We start from the raw sequence: 14,335 nt of genomic DNA on the forward strand, positions 1-14,335 counted from the left end.
CACGTTCGGGGGTGAGGCACGGGTGAACCAGAACGTGCTTGATAAGAAAGTGAGTCAAAGGTCAAAATAAGAAGTGAAACGCGCAGGGGCACGATCGTGCAGCTGCGGAGCTAAGTATAAGTAACATGTGCGACTGCGCACTGAGTCAAAGATCGAAAAAGGGAAAAGGGCAAAGGGGATGCATCGTGCATCATATCATAGGTTACCGTCCGGATGGTAGGGGCAAGGGGACTGTCCACAGGATCAGTCAGGTGGTGGAACAGAGCATGAGTATGCTTCATCAGCGAAAGGATCCGGCCAGATGTACTGGCTCTGCTGAAGCGACAGGTAGAGGGCGAACGGGAATGCGAGGATGACAAGAATGACAAGGGTGAGGTCGGGGTAAGGGTATGATGCGAGGGCTGATACGAGAGGGATGAGGAGAAAAATGGTAGGGGCCCAAGCGTCTAGATGTTCTTGTAACACATACTGTTGCCATGCAGTCGCTTGATGTTGAAGCTTGAGGTACCGGAATGAGAAACCTGTGGATATGTTCTGAACATAAAAGACATTATAGTCTGCATAAAGATTAACATTTGATTAACATTGGGCTTACCAGAACATTGAGTGGATTACCAAGGAAGTCAGATGTCGCCAATGGAAATGTGTTGGGTGTTTTGGCTGCAAAGTCAGACCCGCTGTTGATTGTCCCGAGATCAATTGACATGCCCGTTGCCAGAAGATCAGAGCAGATACTGGTGGATCATGCAAAGAATCTAAGAACACGTTCGGATGGGTTCAAACAGGTTCAAACAGGTCCACAGTATTCAGGCAGCAGCCGAACACTGAACCTAATAATCAGTTCGGTCCTTGTGCTATGTCGAACCTAGGACTGAACCTGCAGTCCGTTCCGGGAGCATTCAGGTCTGAACCAAAGTTCAGAACTGGACTGTGGCAACACTATCGGGGAGGTATGCAAGCAGGTGGAGCCGCTCATCCATCATGCCGGAACATCCACAGCTCTAGCTGCTCAGCCCAACTACATGTGGAGGCGGCCTTATCGAGAGGTTTCATTGGCGAGGTGCTGTGACGAGATTTGTTTGAATGCCCATATGTATGTTTCGTAGGCTAAGGATTTCCAGCACCCTGTGATACGAATGATTTCTGGGTCGATTGTCTTTGCTAAATAAAAGGATGCTCCCCCGATCTGGAAGGAATGACTGAAGGAAGTTCCCCATCCCCAAGCAACGAGGATTACATTGATTCATTCGAGTGCATGCACCTTTGCCATGGGCCGAACATTGCCCAGTTAGTGATGTTCTGGCCTGGCTTGGGCTCAAAGCCACGGCTTAGGCTTGGCTTGGAGCGGCTCAGGCTTAGGAAAATCAGAGCCTGAGCTGTGAGCCCAAGCCAGGCCCAAGCTGGGGGCTTGAGCCCAACAGGCCGTGGCTCAGTAGGCCGATGTCACATGGCAGTCAGTTGCAGAGGATTAGGCAGGTTGGGAGTGGGCAGCGCACCTTGTTTGTCTCCTCGATGACTTTCTTTCACTTATTCCTCTTCTGCTTTCTATTTTCCCCAGCACCTTCCTTTCTCCTTCACCAAAGTGTTGTCCGCATTCACCTTAGCCACACCAGAAAATGTTGGCGTGTGCTGGGCGCATGCGCTAGACGCTGGTTGTTGCTGGAGTAGGGTAGTGGCTGCGGCAGGTGGTGGACCATGGTGTTGATCAAATATGATCATACACTAGAAGATTGGATGTAAAAAGTTATGAAGTGTTGTATCACCATAGAGAATTAAATGTCATTAGAGACCAGATACTTACCAACAATGCAGAAGTTGAGCAAGTTTCGGCATTGGACGTCAGAGAGGACAGGTTGATTGGCCTGCTCAAAACCTAGGCAAGGTAAGCAGTGTCTATCACAACAAGTAGATACACTTACAATCTATTATGCGTGTCCTGATTGCCCGAGCATCTCGCACATCTTTGAGGAAATGTGCATGCTCCTTGATGCCAGGTACATTGAATGCTATCATTAATTTTGTCAGAATGATATGGATCATGGTACTACAGTCCACATACTTTGTGAGTAAGCACCAACAGCTATGACCAACTTGTCATAACGTAAGTTGAATGCATTACCAGGCATCTGAAATGTGTTGTTTAGTATATCATGATCATAGGCTTTTGAATGGGTACCTACACATTGCTTCTATGGCAGTGCCACTGAACATGCCAAAGCTGTGGCTCAGGCTTCTCAAAACCCAAGCCCAGGCCAAAGCCTTCCTCAGGCCATGACTTAGGCCTGGACTGGGCCCAGCTTGGGCCAGCCCAGGGCCTCAAGCTGGGCCATGCACATCACTAATTGCCCTTACCATTGTGCCATGAGAACAAAAGGTCGCTCAACAGTGCTGGCATGACTAGGGCCAGGTTATGAAGGGCGTCGAGAGGATAAAGGTCTCCTTGTTCATTGAGAAAGACTGACTGAATCTCTCCCGCATGAGCCATTTTGGCTGAAGGGAGATCTAAACATGCATATGGGCTACCCCGTAGGTCTGAGCCAAAGAAGGCATTTGCTCTTGTGAGATGTTTGGTGGGCGAAAAGGCTCCTCATGAAGCTACTGACACTTTGCCAAAGCGCATCATTCCGAAAAATGCACAGGACGCCATTGCCCAGATGCAGGTATCGAAAGGATCTGAGAGTGAGAGTGTGGCCTTAAGGGCTGTCAGCATTGGCAAAGTGATTGGTGGGTGGAGGGGCTTTTGGTGATTGCTCTGCAGGTTCTTGAGCCCTCGGAGAGACCAGTTAATGTGGCTGTGGTGGACGTCTGATAAGGGTGGGGGCCAACCTTGGGCCACGTGCCATGCTCACACTGCAGACAAATATTTTTGGGTGACGCCCACTGATACTGGTTCGAATGGGGTTTGGATGGCTGATGATAGGATTGGGTCACTGGGTTCTGGGTTCTGGGTCCATGACAGCCCATAAGGCAAATGAGTGAAGCAGTTCAAATGATGCTGGAAGCTGCTCAGTTTCGGGAACTGAGAAAATGTCACAAAATAAATGGAATTTTCGAAGAACGGCTCTGTAACTCGCTGTATCACAAAGGGATGCTCGATTTGCAAGGCTGGTGATGTGGCAAATGATTGGGTTATCAATAGTTGAAGGGGGTGGAGAGTTCACTCCACACCAGAGTAAAATTTGTTCAGGTGCTTTACAAGGTGGGCGAAGCGAGGAGGGTACCAACTCTAATGATGATGGTGGTGCAGGGCTTGGAAGGGAATGCATGGATGGCGAAGTTGGCAATGAGTTGTGGAGCATCATGATGACCATGGGATTAGCTTGTCCACGAGATGTGAAGGTAGTGGAATTGAGACTGGGTCTGAGGCTCCAGGGAAACCTTGCTTGGTGGCTGCAATATCTCCTTGAGAGAGGGCATCTGCTATGTTGCAGCGGTGTAACAATGGCCGCAGCGCTGGGCTCAAAACCAGGCAATCCAATACCTACGTTTATACCATTCCCCGACCTCCCTTGACCTTCCGAAGGCCGCACGCACTTGTCCAAACCTTCCGCAGGCAGTTTTTCATGTTCTGAGACCCATCCGAACCTCGCAAGTTACCATACCATGTCCTATCCTTGTCCTTTTGACTTCGCTGGTGCGTTTTCCTTTATTCTGACTATATGTTGACTATGTCTTAGTACTACATGGATAACAATCCCATCGGCATCCTGTCGGTGCTACAAGAACATCTAGACGCTTGGGCCCCTACCATTTTTCTCCTAATCCTCCTCGTATCAGCCCTCGCATCATACCCTTACCCCGACCTTACCCTTGTCATCCTTGTCATCCTTGCATTCCCCTTCGCTCTCTACCTGTCGCTTCAGCAGAGCCAGTACATCTGGCCGGATCCTTTTGCTGACGAAGCATACCCATGCTCCATTCCACCACCTGACTGATCCTGTGGACAGTCCCCTTGCCCTTACCGTCAGGACGGTAACCTATGATACGATGCACGATGCATCCCCTTTGCCCCATTTCCTTTCTTGATCTCTGACTCAGTGCGCAGTCGCACATGCGACTTATACTTAGCTCCGCAGTTGCACGATCGTGCCCCTGCGCGTTTCACTTCTCATTTTGATCTTTGACTCACTTTCTTATCTGCACGTTCAGGATTCACCCGTGTCTCACCTCGAACGTGCCTTCCTTTTATGGTCATACCCTTTACCGATTGCTTCTCTTGGTAGTACGAGTTATCACCCACTAATACGCTTCCTATCCTCTATATAAACTCGCTACCATGTAACATATTCCCTAACTTGAATCTACTTGGTTCTTGACCTCCTACTCTCACCAGAGTGATCCTTTCTGCCTCGCCAGCAGTCTATATTCTATCTTCTTATCTGCTCTTCGCGGATAAGCCTATAGTCTCGACCTTTACTCCTCGACTTCGTCGATGAGTAAAGCCCCTGTTAACTAGTCGGACTTCTGTCCTTCTAATTAATGACGATCTTACAATTAACCTTCGGGTGTTGTAAGCCTAGGCCGATATAGCTTATCGTCTCGCATCCGCGTGACATAAGCTACCCGATTTGGACATAGGCGTCAAATCTTACTTGCCGAAGCCTCGCCAAGTAAGACCCCTAACCTTGGGCTAGCCCAAGGACGTCCTTGACCTGTTGACAACACACGCTCTGTTTGAGTGTCGCCAACAGATACCATCCAAGTCGTAACAGTCGGGAGCCTTGGAATATGTATAAGCAGCACGCATTGCGGCTTATTACATGTATACTTGTATTCTTGCATGCCTCGTGGCTTATTACATAGGTTCAGACTTGCTTATCTCGCTACTAGTTTCGCCTATGGATTCTGGCCTCTCACGGAAGTAGGATATAATCTCGCTCGCTGGCTACTGATAGGGCACTTCACTTCCCATACTTCGAGTAGTAATTAGTAGAGTCACCTTGGTATAATCATAAACTGCGCAATTGATCCTAGTTCATTTGGAACAATTGTCTGGCTAAACCGCTGCCCAGTTCGCACTTCGTTTATCCTCAAGCCCCAATAGATTAGCATTGTTCTGGACTTCGGACGTTGCGCAAAAGTTTTATACTGTTATTCAACACACCGACATACCGACACATCGACACACCGACATATATATACCTTCGGACAGCTTTTGCAAGCCTTGGAAGGCATCACGCTACTTCGGACAACACTTTTGCAGCCTCGGACAACCTTCGGTCGCATCGGACAAGTTTCTCGGTACTTCGGAAGTAGTCTCGGAACTACGGATGAGCATTGAAGAGGTTTTCTTCCAATATATTGTCTACTCTCTAACTGTGTAAGACTTCCCTTGCATTATCAAGGTAGTTTTTAGGTTGTCTCTTGGGACAAAGCATACTCACATCCCTCAGGACTAGGGACTCACATTCAGTGGAGCCCAGACCAGATCTACTCTTTACAGTGGGATGCAACATAAACTGCTGATAGGCATATACAACTTTCTGCTTGCAGGCGATAAACGTGCTTCAACACTGTGTTTGTCTCTGCATTGCGGGAGCAGCCTTTGTTGGTTACTGCAACAATGCCGGCGTTGTCTGAATGGATGAGGTAGCAGAGATTTGACTGTGCTTCCTTTGAAATAATACCTTGCGAAATAATTAGGAACACGGGCAAAGGTGCACATGAATTGAGAAAGCTACCTAGATGGAGGGCTACTCAGAACCCTAACTCAACTGCTACTGCCTCAGCACAACCAATGTCGAATGTGCGTGATGGCCCAACCTTGAATCCCGGTGCCCAACACCAGACGGCCCAACAATCCTTGATAACAATGCCGATGCTGAACAAGGTACTGGTGTCACCCCACCAACCAATGTCTATTGGAGAGGACATGGTGATTGGAACACGGTTGGGAAGAATTGATAGCAATAGTTGGATCCATGGAAGGTTTGCAGCAACGGCAGATGATGGGTGAAGGTGTGCCCCAGTGGAGCAAAAACTGGCTGCAAACAGTGCAATAGACCTTAAGAAAGGGTGGATTTAGGGGAAAATACATGCAACATGCACTAGCTTGTCATGAAGGCCAGCTGCCTCTTTTGCCATAAAGGATGCACCAATGGCTCACCAGCTGATAATCAATTGTTGCACTTTTAGGAACTTCTCCTCTGGGAGTGAGACAAGTTTGCATTCAAGATCCCAGTCAAAACTGATGTATCTCTGAACTAATGCAAAACGGCGCAGCTTTTCAAGGCTCCAAGGAACACCACAGTAACTTGTTAGTGCTATAAATTCCTCTTTGGTTCATGACTGATGAGGAAGCCTTATCACTAAGAAGTCATCCACTCATTTTCGGATCAAATCAAAACCTGCTTTGTTGTACAAGGCTACGAGCATATCTGCCACAGAGCCGAAGACACCAGCACTGGAAGAGAGCCCAAACATTAGGGCATGGTCTACATAAACAATGCCTCTCCAAAATATGCAGAGAGAATTCTGCTGTGAGGGGGAGACCGGAACAATGTGATAAGCTGAGGATATGTTGAAGGTTGCAGCCACACAGCCAGAGGGTAAGGAGAGAATGAGAGACGTGGTGTCGTCAAAGGTGCCCCAAACCATGGGGAAATCATTAGGATTTATATCCACATTCACAGAACAAATATTGGGTAGGTTGCAGGGGTAATAAAGATCTTGAACTATTTGAAATTTGCTGGAGTTGGGCTTGGGCACCAAGCCCAGGGGTGACGTACGGAAAGGTCCAATTAAAAGTTCTAATTCCAAAGGGCTGAAACCAGTAGAGTAACGTCCAGCAATCTGTTTGGATGTAATGTATGAGTCGATAATAGAAGGATTGAGCAAGGAAGAAGTGTGATTGTCGAAATGTATAAGTTTTAGATGGGGGGGTGTTGACACCAACATTAAAGCCATTGCGTATACCATATACTATATGTTGCCAGTCATCGAATATACTATATTTACGAAGAAGTTCCTCCACTTGTAATGCGATAAGTGGAGTAACAACTATGCAGGGATCAGGAGTGAGCTTTGCAGCTGCTGGCACTGTGGGAGGCATCTCCGCACAGGCTGCAGGAGTGGGCATTCTTGCACCCATTACCGAATGAGCAGACAGAACTGCTGGCCCAATTGAAGCAGAAGTGCTTCCCATTGGATGTAGTGAGTGAGTGCATGCTTGCTTCATGTGCCTGTAGTGAGCGGGGCAACAGGTTTTCCTGCGACAGTTGTGTCAGCTGTGCAATCTGCTGGCAAGTGACCAGGAGCTCTGCAGCAAAAACAATGACTCGAATTAACTGTATGCGATTTCTTGCGGGGTGAAGTTACAAAATTGTTTGGCACAGAATACTTATTAGATAACCCAGGCTGTGAACTTTGCAGCATGGCTGAGGCAACTTTACTATTGGCTATTGTAAGTGTGGCTATATCTAAGCCAGCCAGGTTGTGCTTGTGGTTTGTGTGAGCTAGCTCTCGCTGCTGCACATCATAGTGCATTGCAACTGAACAACCATGAGTGTGTCCAATATCAAGGACAACTAAGTGATGCGACGCTAGGGCTGATTCCCTATCAGCACCCCAGTAATGAGCCGTATTTCACTTATTTTCTACATGTTTGTGACTTAATGTTAAGAACATGCTCAAGGGTCAAATCCGAAGGGCTTGGCTTCAGCTTGTGCGCTGCACCCCTTACCTGAGTACATGCCCCTAACTTCCAAAGGCTAATGGACAATGTCCAGAGTCCGATGTCCAATGCACGGGAGTTCTGGCGGATGTTCGGGAACAGGTGATAAAACTAATCCAGATGATGTCTGAACTAGAAGGGAAACAGCGGAGGACTACCAGAGGTAGAGGCGGAGGTGATAAGTCTATAGGGATCAACCCGAAGACTTTAGTGGAGGTCGACAAGAGAAGAACTCAAGACGGACAGAGGAGGGAATGAGCAGAGTCTAAGATAATATTTGAACTAAGGTAGTACAAAGATTCTACAGAGTTTATATACTACAGAGGACATAATGGAGAATCAGCCAGCACAGTCCAAAGCTGTGCAAGGCTGTGGACGGAGCATATATGTTATGGACTTGGATGGTGTCTGTTGGCGACGCTCAAACAGAGCGTGTGTTGTCAACGGTCGAGGACATCTCTGGGCTAGCCCAAAGTTAGGAGTCTTGCTTGGCAAGGCTTCAGCAAGCAAGGTTCAACACCTATGTCCAAATTGGGTAGCTTATGTCAAGTGGGGCCCGACGATAAGCGTATCTGCCAAGGCTTACGACACCTGAAGGTTAATTGTAAGATCTGCATTAATAGAAGGACAGAAGTCCAACTAGTAACAGGGGCTTTGCTCATTGATAAAGTCGATGAGTAAAGATCAAGACTAAAGACTTATCCGCAATGAGCAGATAAGAAAGTAGAATATAGACAGCTGGCTAGGCTGAAGGAATCACTCTTGTTAGAAGTAGGAGGTCAAGAACCAAGTAGATTCAAGTTAAGGAACTAGATACATGGTAGCAATTTTATATAGAGGAGAGGAAGTGTATTAGTGGATGATAACTTCTACTTCCGGAAGAGGAACTGGTCAAAGGGTGATACTAGAAAAGGAAGGCATGTTCGAGGTGAGTCATAGGTGAACCAGAATATGCAGATAAGAAATGAGTCAAAGAACAGAAACAGGAAGTGAAACAGGCAGGGGCACGATTGTGCAACTGTGGAGCTAAGTATAAGTACAATGTGCGACTGCGCACCAAGTCATAGATCAAGAAAGGAAATAGGGCAAAGGGAATGCGGTGTGCATTGTGTCATAGGTTACCAGTCCGGATGGTAAGGGTTAAGGGGACTGTCCACAAGATCAGTCATCAGGTGAAACGGAGCATGGGTATGCTTCGTCAGAGAAAGGGTCTGGCCAGATGTACTGGCTTTGCTGAAGCAACAAGTAGAGAGCAAAGGGGAATGCAAGGATGATGAGGATAACACGAGTAAGGTCAGGGTAAGGGTGTGATGCAAGGGCTGAGACGAGGAGGATAAGGAGAAAAATGGTAGGGGCCCAAGTGTCTAGATGTTCTTGTAACAATATAGAAAAGTCATACACTAGTCTATTGGAAAATAGTAAATGAAGATGGACATGAAGACATAGGAAAATAAAGGCAGAAATGAAACAAGATATGGAAAATGAGATGGTCTAACTTTAGAGGGAACATACAAAGGGATAAGGCATGGAAGTTAGACGCGGATCAGATCCAGATGATAGATAGAAGTCGGCTGGATTCAGAAACTCAGAAATGGTTTGTGTGATAGGTCTGGGTCTGGAACACGGGATATGACACTTAATCACACTTTTTGAGAGAAAAATGACTGCAAAACATTGCATTTCAAGTGAAAAGTAGATTACATATGAAAAAAAAATATTAAAAAAAAGTTTCAGAAGCAATAGCAGCAGCAAGTTAACAAAGCAGTGAAGAGTAGTAGTAGCAGTCCACAGGCTAGTAGTACTTAGTAAACTTGAAACACTAGTTAGTAGTGAAATATATGTGGGAAATGAGAAAGACAGTACCGACTACTAGTAGTACTACTGTATAATTTCAACCTTAGGTTCGTCACACCATTGCAAGCCTGATGAACCTAACCTATTTTTGTGACAGTCACATGCAAATTCAGCTGATGAACCTAAATGTGTGACACTTTGTATTCATGCGATTTCAAGACATATTACTATACTAGTATATGCTAATGCTCCTCAAATGCACCATATTGTTTGTTTGTGACACATATGTGCTTGCCCCTTCTTAATTGAATGGGTTCACCATTAGGAACACTGGTAGAAACTTCCTTAAAACAATCAGTGGCAGTATAAACAATCAGTGACCTATCTGCATCAATTCTGTACCAATCAGGTGCACACTTCTTTCCTGACACTAAAAACTGCAGAAGAAGCTCCAATGAAGCATCATCCCCTGGTTCCTCTTTGTCATTGACAGTATCCTCAGGCATAGAGACAGTAGCAGCAGCATCTTTGCCACTAGTAGTAACAGGTTGACTTAGACAATATGATTGAATGTGCTCCCACATGTCTGAAGCTGTTTGTGGCAAATCATGAAGCATGTGACATGCTTCAATACTTGTCAGGCTGTCAAATGAAAGGTTGAATGAGCTATCAATCCCAGTTGTGCAGAGTGAGAAAGCCTACCAGTGCACCTCATATCAGTGGCCAAGATCAAATAATGAAATTTGATCTTACTTGTTGTATAATGGCAGGCTTATTGATGAGCTTGAAGGCTTTGACAAACCACTGGACAAAACAGTTATGAAGTGTTGGTTTTGTTACATCAAGTTAAATGTTACCTGAGATTTTTCCAGCTGCGCTGAAGGTTCAACAATTTAGATGGTTAGTCTGAATAATGTTGGGTCTTGCTGCCTAGCTATGTTGTCTAGAAGACAGTATTTGACCCTAAAGGGTTTCTGTACTAAGCTCAAAGCTCAGAGAGAGATAAAAACTACTAAGACTCTGACTCAAGGTGGAAACTGGTGAAGAGGTAACTTGGTTATGTAAGCTACAAAATAGCAAACATAAGATAAAGACAGTATCTACAAGCCTAGTTAGGAATGAGTCTCTACAGCGCATTGAGATACTGTTTCCGAAACAATGTTGCTGCGCTGCAGCTCCTTGATAGTCAGCTTGAGTGGACATTGAATACTAACATCATAGGGCTGTACAACACCAGTTGTGCCTACAAGAACAAAACTGTAATGGATCCAATCATAGTTGGCATCCAGCCAGGTGTAAAATGCAATAGAGTGATGAATAATCCAGCAATCAAGCTGCAGGATACATGGTTGATCAAGTGGGATATCTCACTGATGTTTCTTCTCCATCCAGAATGGTACTAGGATCTCAATAATATAGGTACACCTGGTCTGGAATGTGGCCCAGTATGTGTCTGTGTTTGAGAACATGAATTGAAAGTTTATGTCGAGTGCTTCATCATAAGATGGTACATTGGATGATGGAAGGGACTGTTTTAATTTGCTGTTGTAAACAATATGGAAGGGGAGAAGATCACCACCTGCAGATATACCAGCAAGAAGTATACAGACATGTTTCTCTCCCTGACCAACAATAGCAACTTGTTTTGAGCCAATCAGCTCATATGTACTGCCACCTGCAGGCTGGTACATAATGTTGGTTTGGTTGATATTGATGAGAAACTCTGGATGTATAATAGTATCATTATGGATTGCAAAAGCAAGTCAAAGAAACTGCTCTAAGCAGACATTGTCAATGTTGGGAGGCAGCTTTTGTACTACATGAATTCCTTTGTGCATTGTATACTGCAGCCGATTGTACAGAAATGTCTGCACCTATAAGTCTGAATATTTAAACACAGAGTCATCTTTTGCTTTTATGGTGAAAATGGCTGGTAAGTCATGGCAAAGAACCAACACTGATACCTTGACAATGAGAAGTGCTAAGTGTGATGCCAACTTGGCAAAATGTGCATATTTGGTGGACAGTTTTCTTGAAGGTGTCAGGATAGGGTATAAGGATACTTGTTCATATGATGGCACCCAATGCTAGGTTGCCCCTCTTTGCATGTTCTACAACCCTGTCTTTCCACCTTTGATGTATTCCTGTACCATCAATCCAATAACCAACAACTTGGGGCATAAGAGACTGACAACATGAATCTAGTTGTAAATGATAACATATGGCATGAGATGACATCATGAGCCCAACACTGAGACTTGCTGCTTTAAGAACCATTGGCCAAAAGATAGGGCTCTGCCAGTTGATGCATTGAGCATCAACTGGGCTGCAAACTCATTTTCAACCAGCATGCAATGATTTTTTTACTCAGTAAAGCTCCTCCTTGACCAAACGATGGAGGTGTGAGAGCTCCACAAGAGGCTGACTTGATTGGAGAGCAGATATATCAGGATCTGACTCGGAGTGAACTTGGGATGTCATTTTCAGAGGCTGACTGTTTCAACTGTAAGTATATACATTAATATGTGTGTTCTGTTGATGACATTATCAAAAACAAACCTCTTTTGCATGAGCTCGGTGTGCATGCTGGTGGTCCCTGTCATTGATATGCTTCTGGTGTTTGCGCTCAGCATCCTTAAGTGCTCTCGAAAATTTGATGTCATGTTGCTTGTCTTTGTGCTTGAGGTCATGCTGATGGATATCTGCAAGATAATCCTCATACAGGACAATGCTGAAATGCTTGAGGAGTCCTGTCTTAGGCTCAGAAGGTGAGACATGATAATTAAGTATCATTTTTGGACACAACTTGAGAGACTTGAGAGCTGTGGCCTGAGACTGCAGAGGGGGCAAAGAAGGTGTTGGAGATGGAGAGCATGAGCAGGAAGTTATGAGAGACAAACAGGGTAATGAAGAAAAGTAGTCTGATGTATATACATTACCGTCCTTATAAAAGTGACTACAAAGGAGGAATATGAGCTCTTGCATGTGAAGTAGGTCCTTTTTATTGTCTGTAAACAGAGGGGTGTCAAAGAGCTGGTGATGTATGATATTTATGATGGCAATTGCATATGAGTATGCATCTTCTGGGTGGCCATGAGGAAGTTCCACACCTTTCCAAAATGATGTAAAGCCATGCTCATGCAGCCACCTTTGAATTAAATCAACATCATCTCTCAGTCATGTCCAACCCAAAGAATCACCATTGAAGATGAGGAATCTAAACTGCAATGAAAGTTGGTGCTAAGGTAAGCAAACATAGATAGACCCAGGCACGAGTGAAACATTGACCCAAGGGCAGCTGTCTGGGTAAAGGGAAACCTCTCTTATAAAAAGAGGAACACCAAACTAATACTAGAGTAATAGGACTATAAGATGCACAAAGTGCGAGGCAAGAATGATGCAAGATGTGATATGCAGATGTGTGAATGTGAAGGGCAAAAGGCAAGATGCATGACACAAAAGTAGCACACATGAGCGAGAGTGAAGTACAAAAGAGTGAGCAAGGCTAGAAAGAGATGAGGCGAGATGACTGTTAACACCCCAACTAAGGTTGGCTGGTGCTAAGGTGAAGGACTGACAACAAATGTGCGAGACTTAGATAGTCACTGCAGTCAACAAGTAAAATTCTCTTGTATCTAAGGATACAGAGAAAGTGAGCAGAAAATCGACCCAGAACATAAGTGATAGAGGGGTATAAGTAAAATAGCTAAGCACCGCTAGGTGAGCAGGTCCAATGTAGTGAGCTGGACAGGATATAAATAGTATGCAAAGTATGTAACAGGGTCTCAGCTGGCTGCACATGAAGCCAAGCATTAGCAATAGAAAACAATTGAACGAAATGGAAATATAATGGGAAAATGCACCAATGGACTTCTGAGGACATGGGAAGGATGGATGGACAGACAGGTGTGTGGTCAATGTGAGTGTGGATGCACGAAGTGCGCAAGGCCATGCACGAAACCTGCAAAAATAAAATATGTGTGCTAATGCGCTAAATGTATCCTGTGGATTAGAGCTGGAGTTTGTAAGGAATGTGGGAGAATTTGGAGGGAAGTGCATGTAGGAACGCGAGTCTCTACATTGCCATAGATTGTCTGTTCCAGCATCTATTGACAAACAAAAAATAAGCCAAAGGATGTACCAGATTGCATTCAAGATGTTGGTTTAGACAAATTTAGAGTTTGACCATTAGTAGTAGTAGTAGTAGTAGTAGATTGGTAATGATATGTTGCTTGCAGCGCTTGTTTTGGCTTTGGTATCTTCTGCTGCTTTTTGCCACTTGAATACCATGTGAATAAATATAGATAAGTCAAAAATAAGTTTTAATTTTTAAAACAAGTTTGCCTATGGTGTGGTTCACTTAGAGGCTGCTACTTTTGTCCAAGTGCCAAATTGGAGGACAGCTGTAACCCTAACCCTAATATGAGATGCACTAGCCAACCAGCTTCAATGAGTATGAACTGGATGTCATTGCTTGCCTGGATAATGTTCAAAAGTGCCACTCCAAACCATCCAGTGGTGGGAACATTGAATGTACAGGTCGATGAATACAGGATGGGACTCAGGATGGATGACACACAGCTGCAGGTCAAGAAATTTAGTTCAAGACAGTATAAATCTCACAGACATATTCCAGACACACACATTTTTGACCAGTAAGTAGTACACGTGCCAATTTGGAGTGCCCAGAAATAAAAAATCTTGCTTAATTTGATGCAATAAAAAATTGCTCTTGGGGTTTTATTCAATGCATCAAAAGGAACATTTTCCGAATAGGGATTAAAAAACTAACAAAATTTGAGTGTAGAAAAAGTTTGGACAAAAGTAGCGGCCTCTAAGTGAACCACACCATAAGGAATGTGTGAATTT

At 44.9% G+C, this 14,335-nt stretch overlaps 3 protein-coding genes across 3 annotated transcripts; 1 reads left to right on the plus strand and 2 right to left on the minus strand.

Moving 5' to 3' along the window:
- Positions 1-1,545: 1,545 nt before the first annotated feature.
- EDB93DRAFT_1250138 (uncharacterized protein) lies at positions 1,546-2,126 on the minus strand (the record flags this gene model as incomplete). Its single annotated transcript, XM_041452957.1, has 4 exons — positions 1,546-1,722; positions 1,806-1,873; positions 1,920-2,006; positions 2,060-2,126. The coding sequence occupies 4 exons, from the start codon at positions 2,124-2,126 to the stop codon at positions 1,546-1,548; spliced, it is 399 nt and encodes a 132-aa protein (XP_041307994.1).
- A 994-nt stretch (positions 2,127-3,120) lies between these two features.
- EDB93DRAFT_1279957 (uncharacterized protein) lies at positions 3,121-4,001 on the plus strand (the record flags this gene model as incomplete). Its single annotated transcript, XM_041454436.1, has 2 exons — positions 3,121-3,339; positions 3,678-4,001. 2 exons carry the CDS (start codon positions 3,121-3,123, stop codon positions 3,933-3,935), a joined length of 477 nt encoding a protein of 158 aa, XP_041307995.1. The 3' UTR covers positions 3,936-4,001.
- A 5,707-nt stretch (positions 4,002-9,708) lies between these two features.
- Positions 9,709-10,050, minus strand: EDB93DRAFT_1103754 (uncharacterized protein; the record flags this gene model as incomplete). The annotated part of the gene is made up of 1 exon (XM_041447336.1): positions 9,709-10,050. One exon carries the CDS (start codon positions 10,048-10,050, stop codon positions 9,709-9,711), a length of 342 nt encoding a protein of 113 aa, XP_041307996.1.
- Positions 10,051-14,335: the final 4,285 nt, after the last annotated feature.

The sequence above is a fragment of the Suillus bovinus genome (genome assembly GCF_016758785.1).
Source record: "Suillus bovinus strain UH-Sbo-P2 chromosome Unknown EDB93scaffold_25, whole genome shotgun sequence".
NCBI classification, from domain to species: Eukaryota; Fungi; Basidiomycota; class Agaricomycetes; order Boletales; family Suillaceae; genus Suillus; species Suillus bovinus.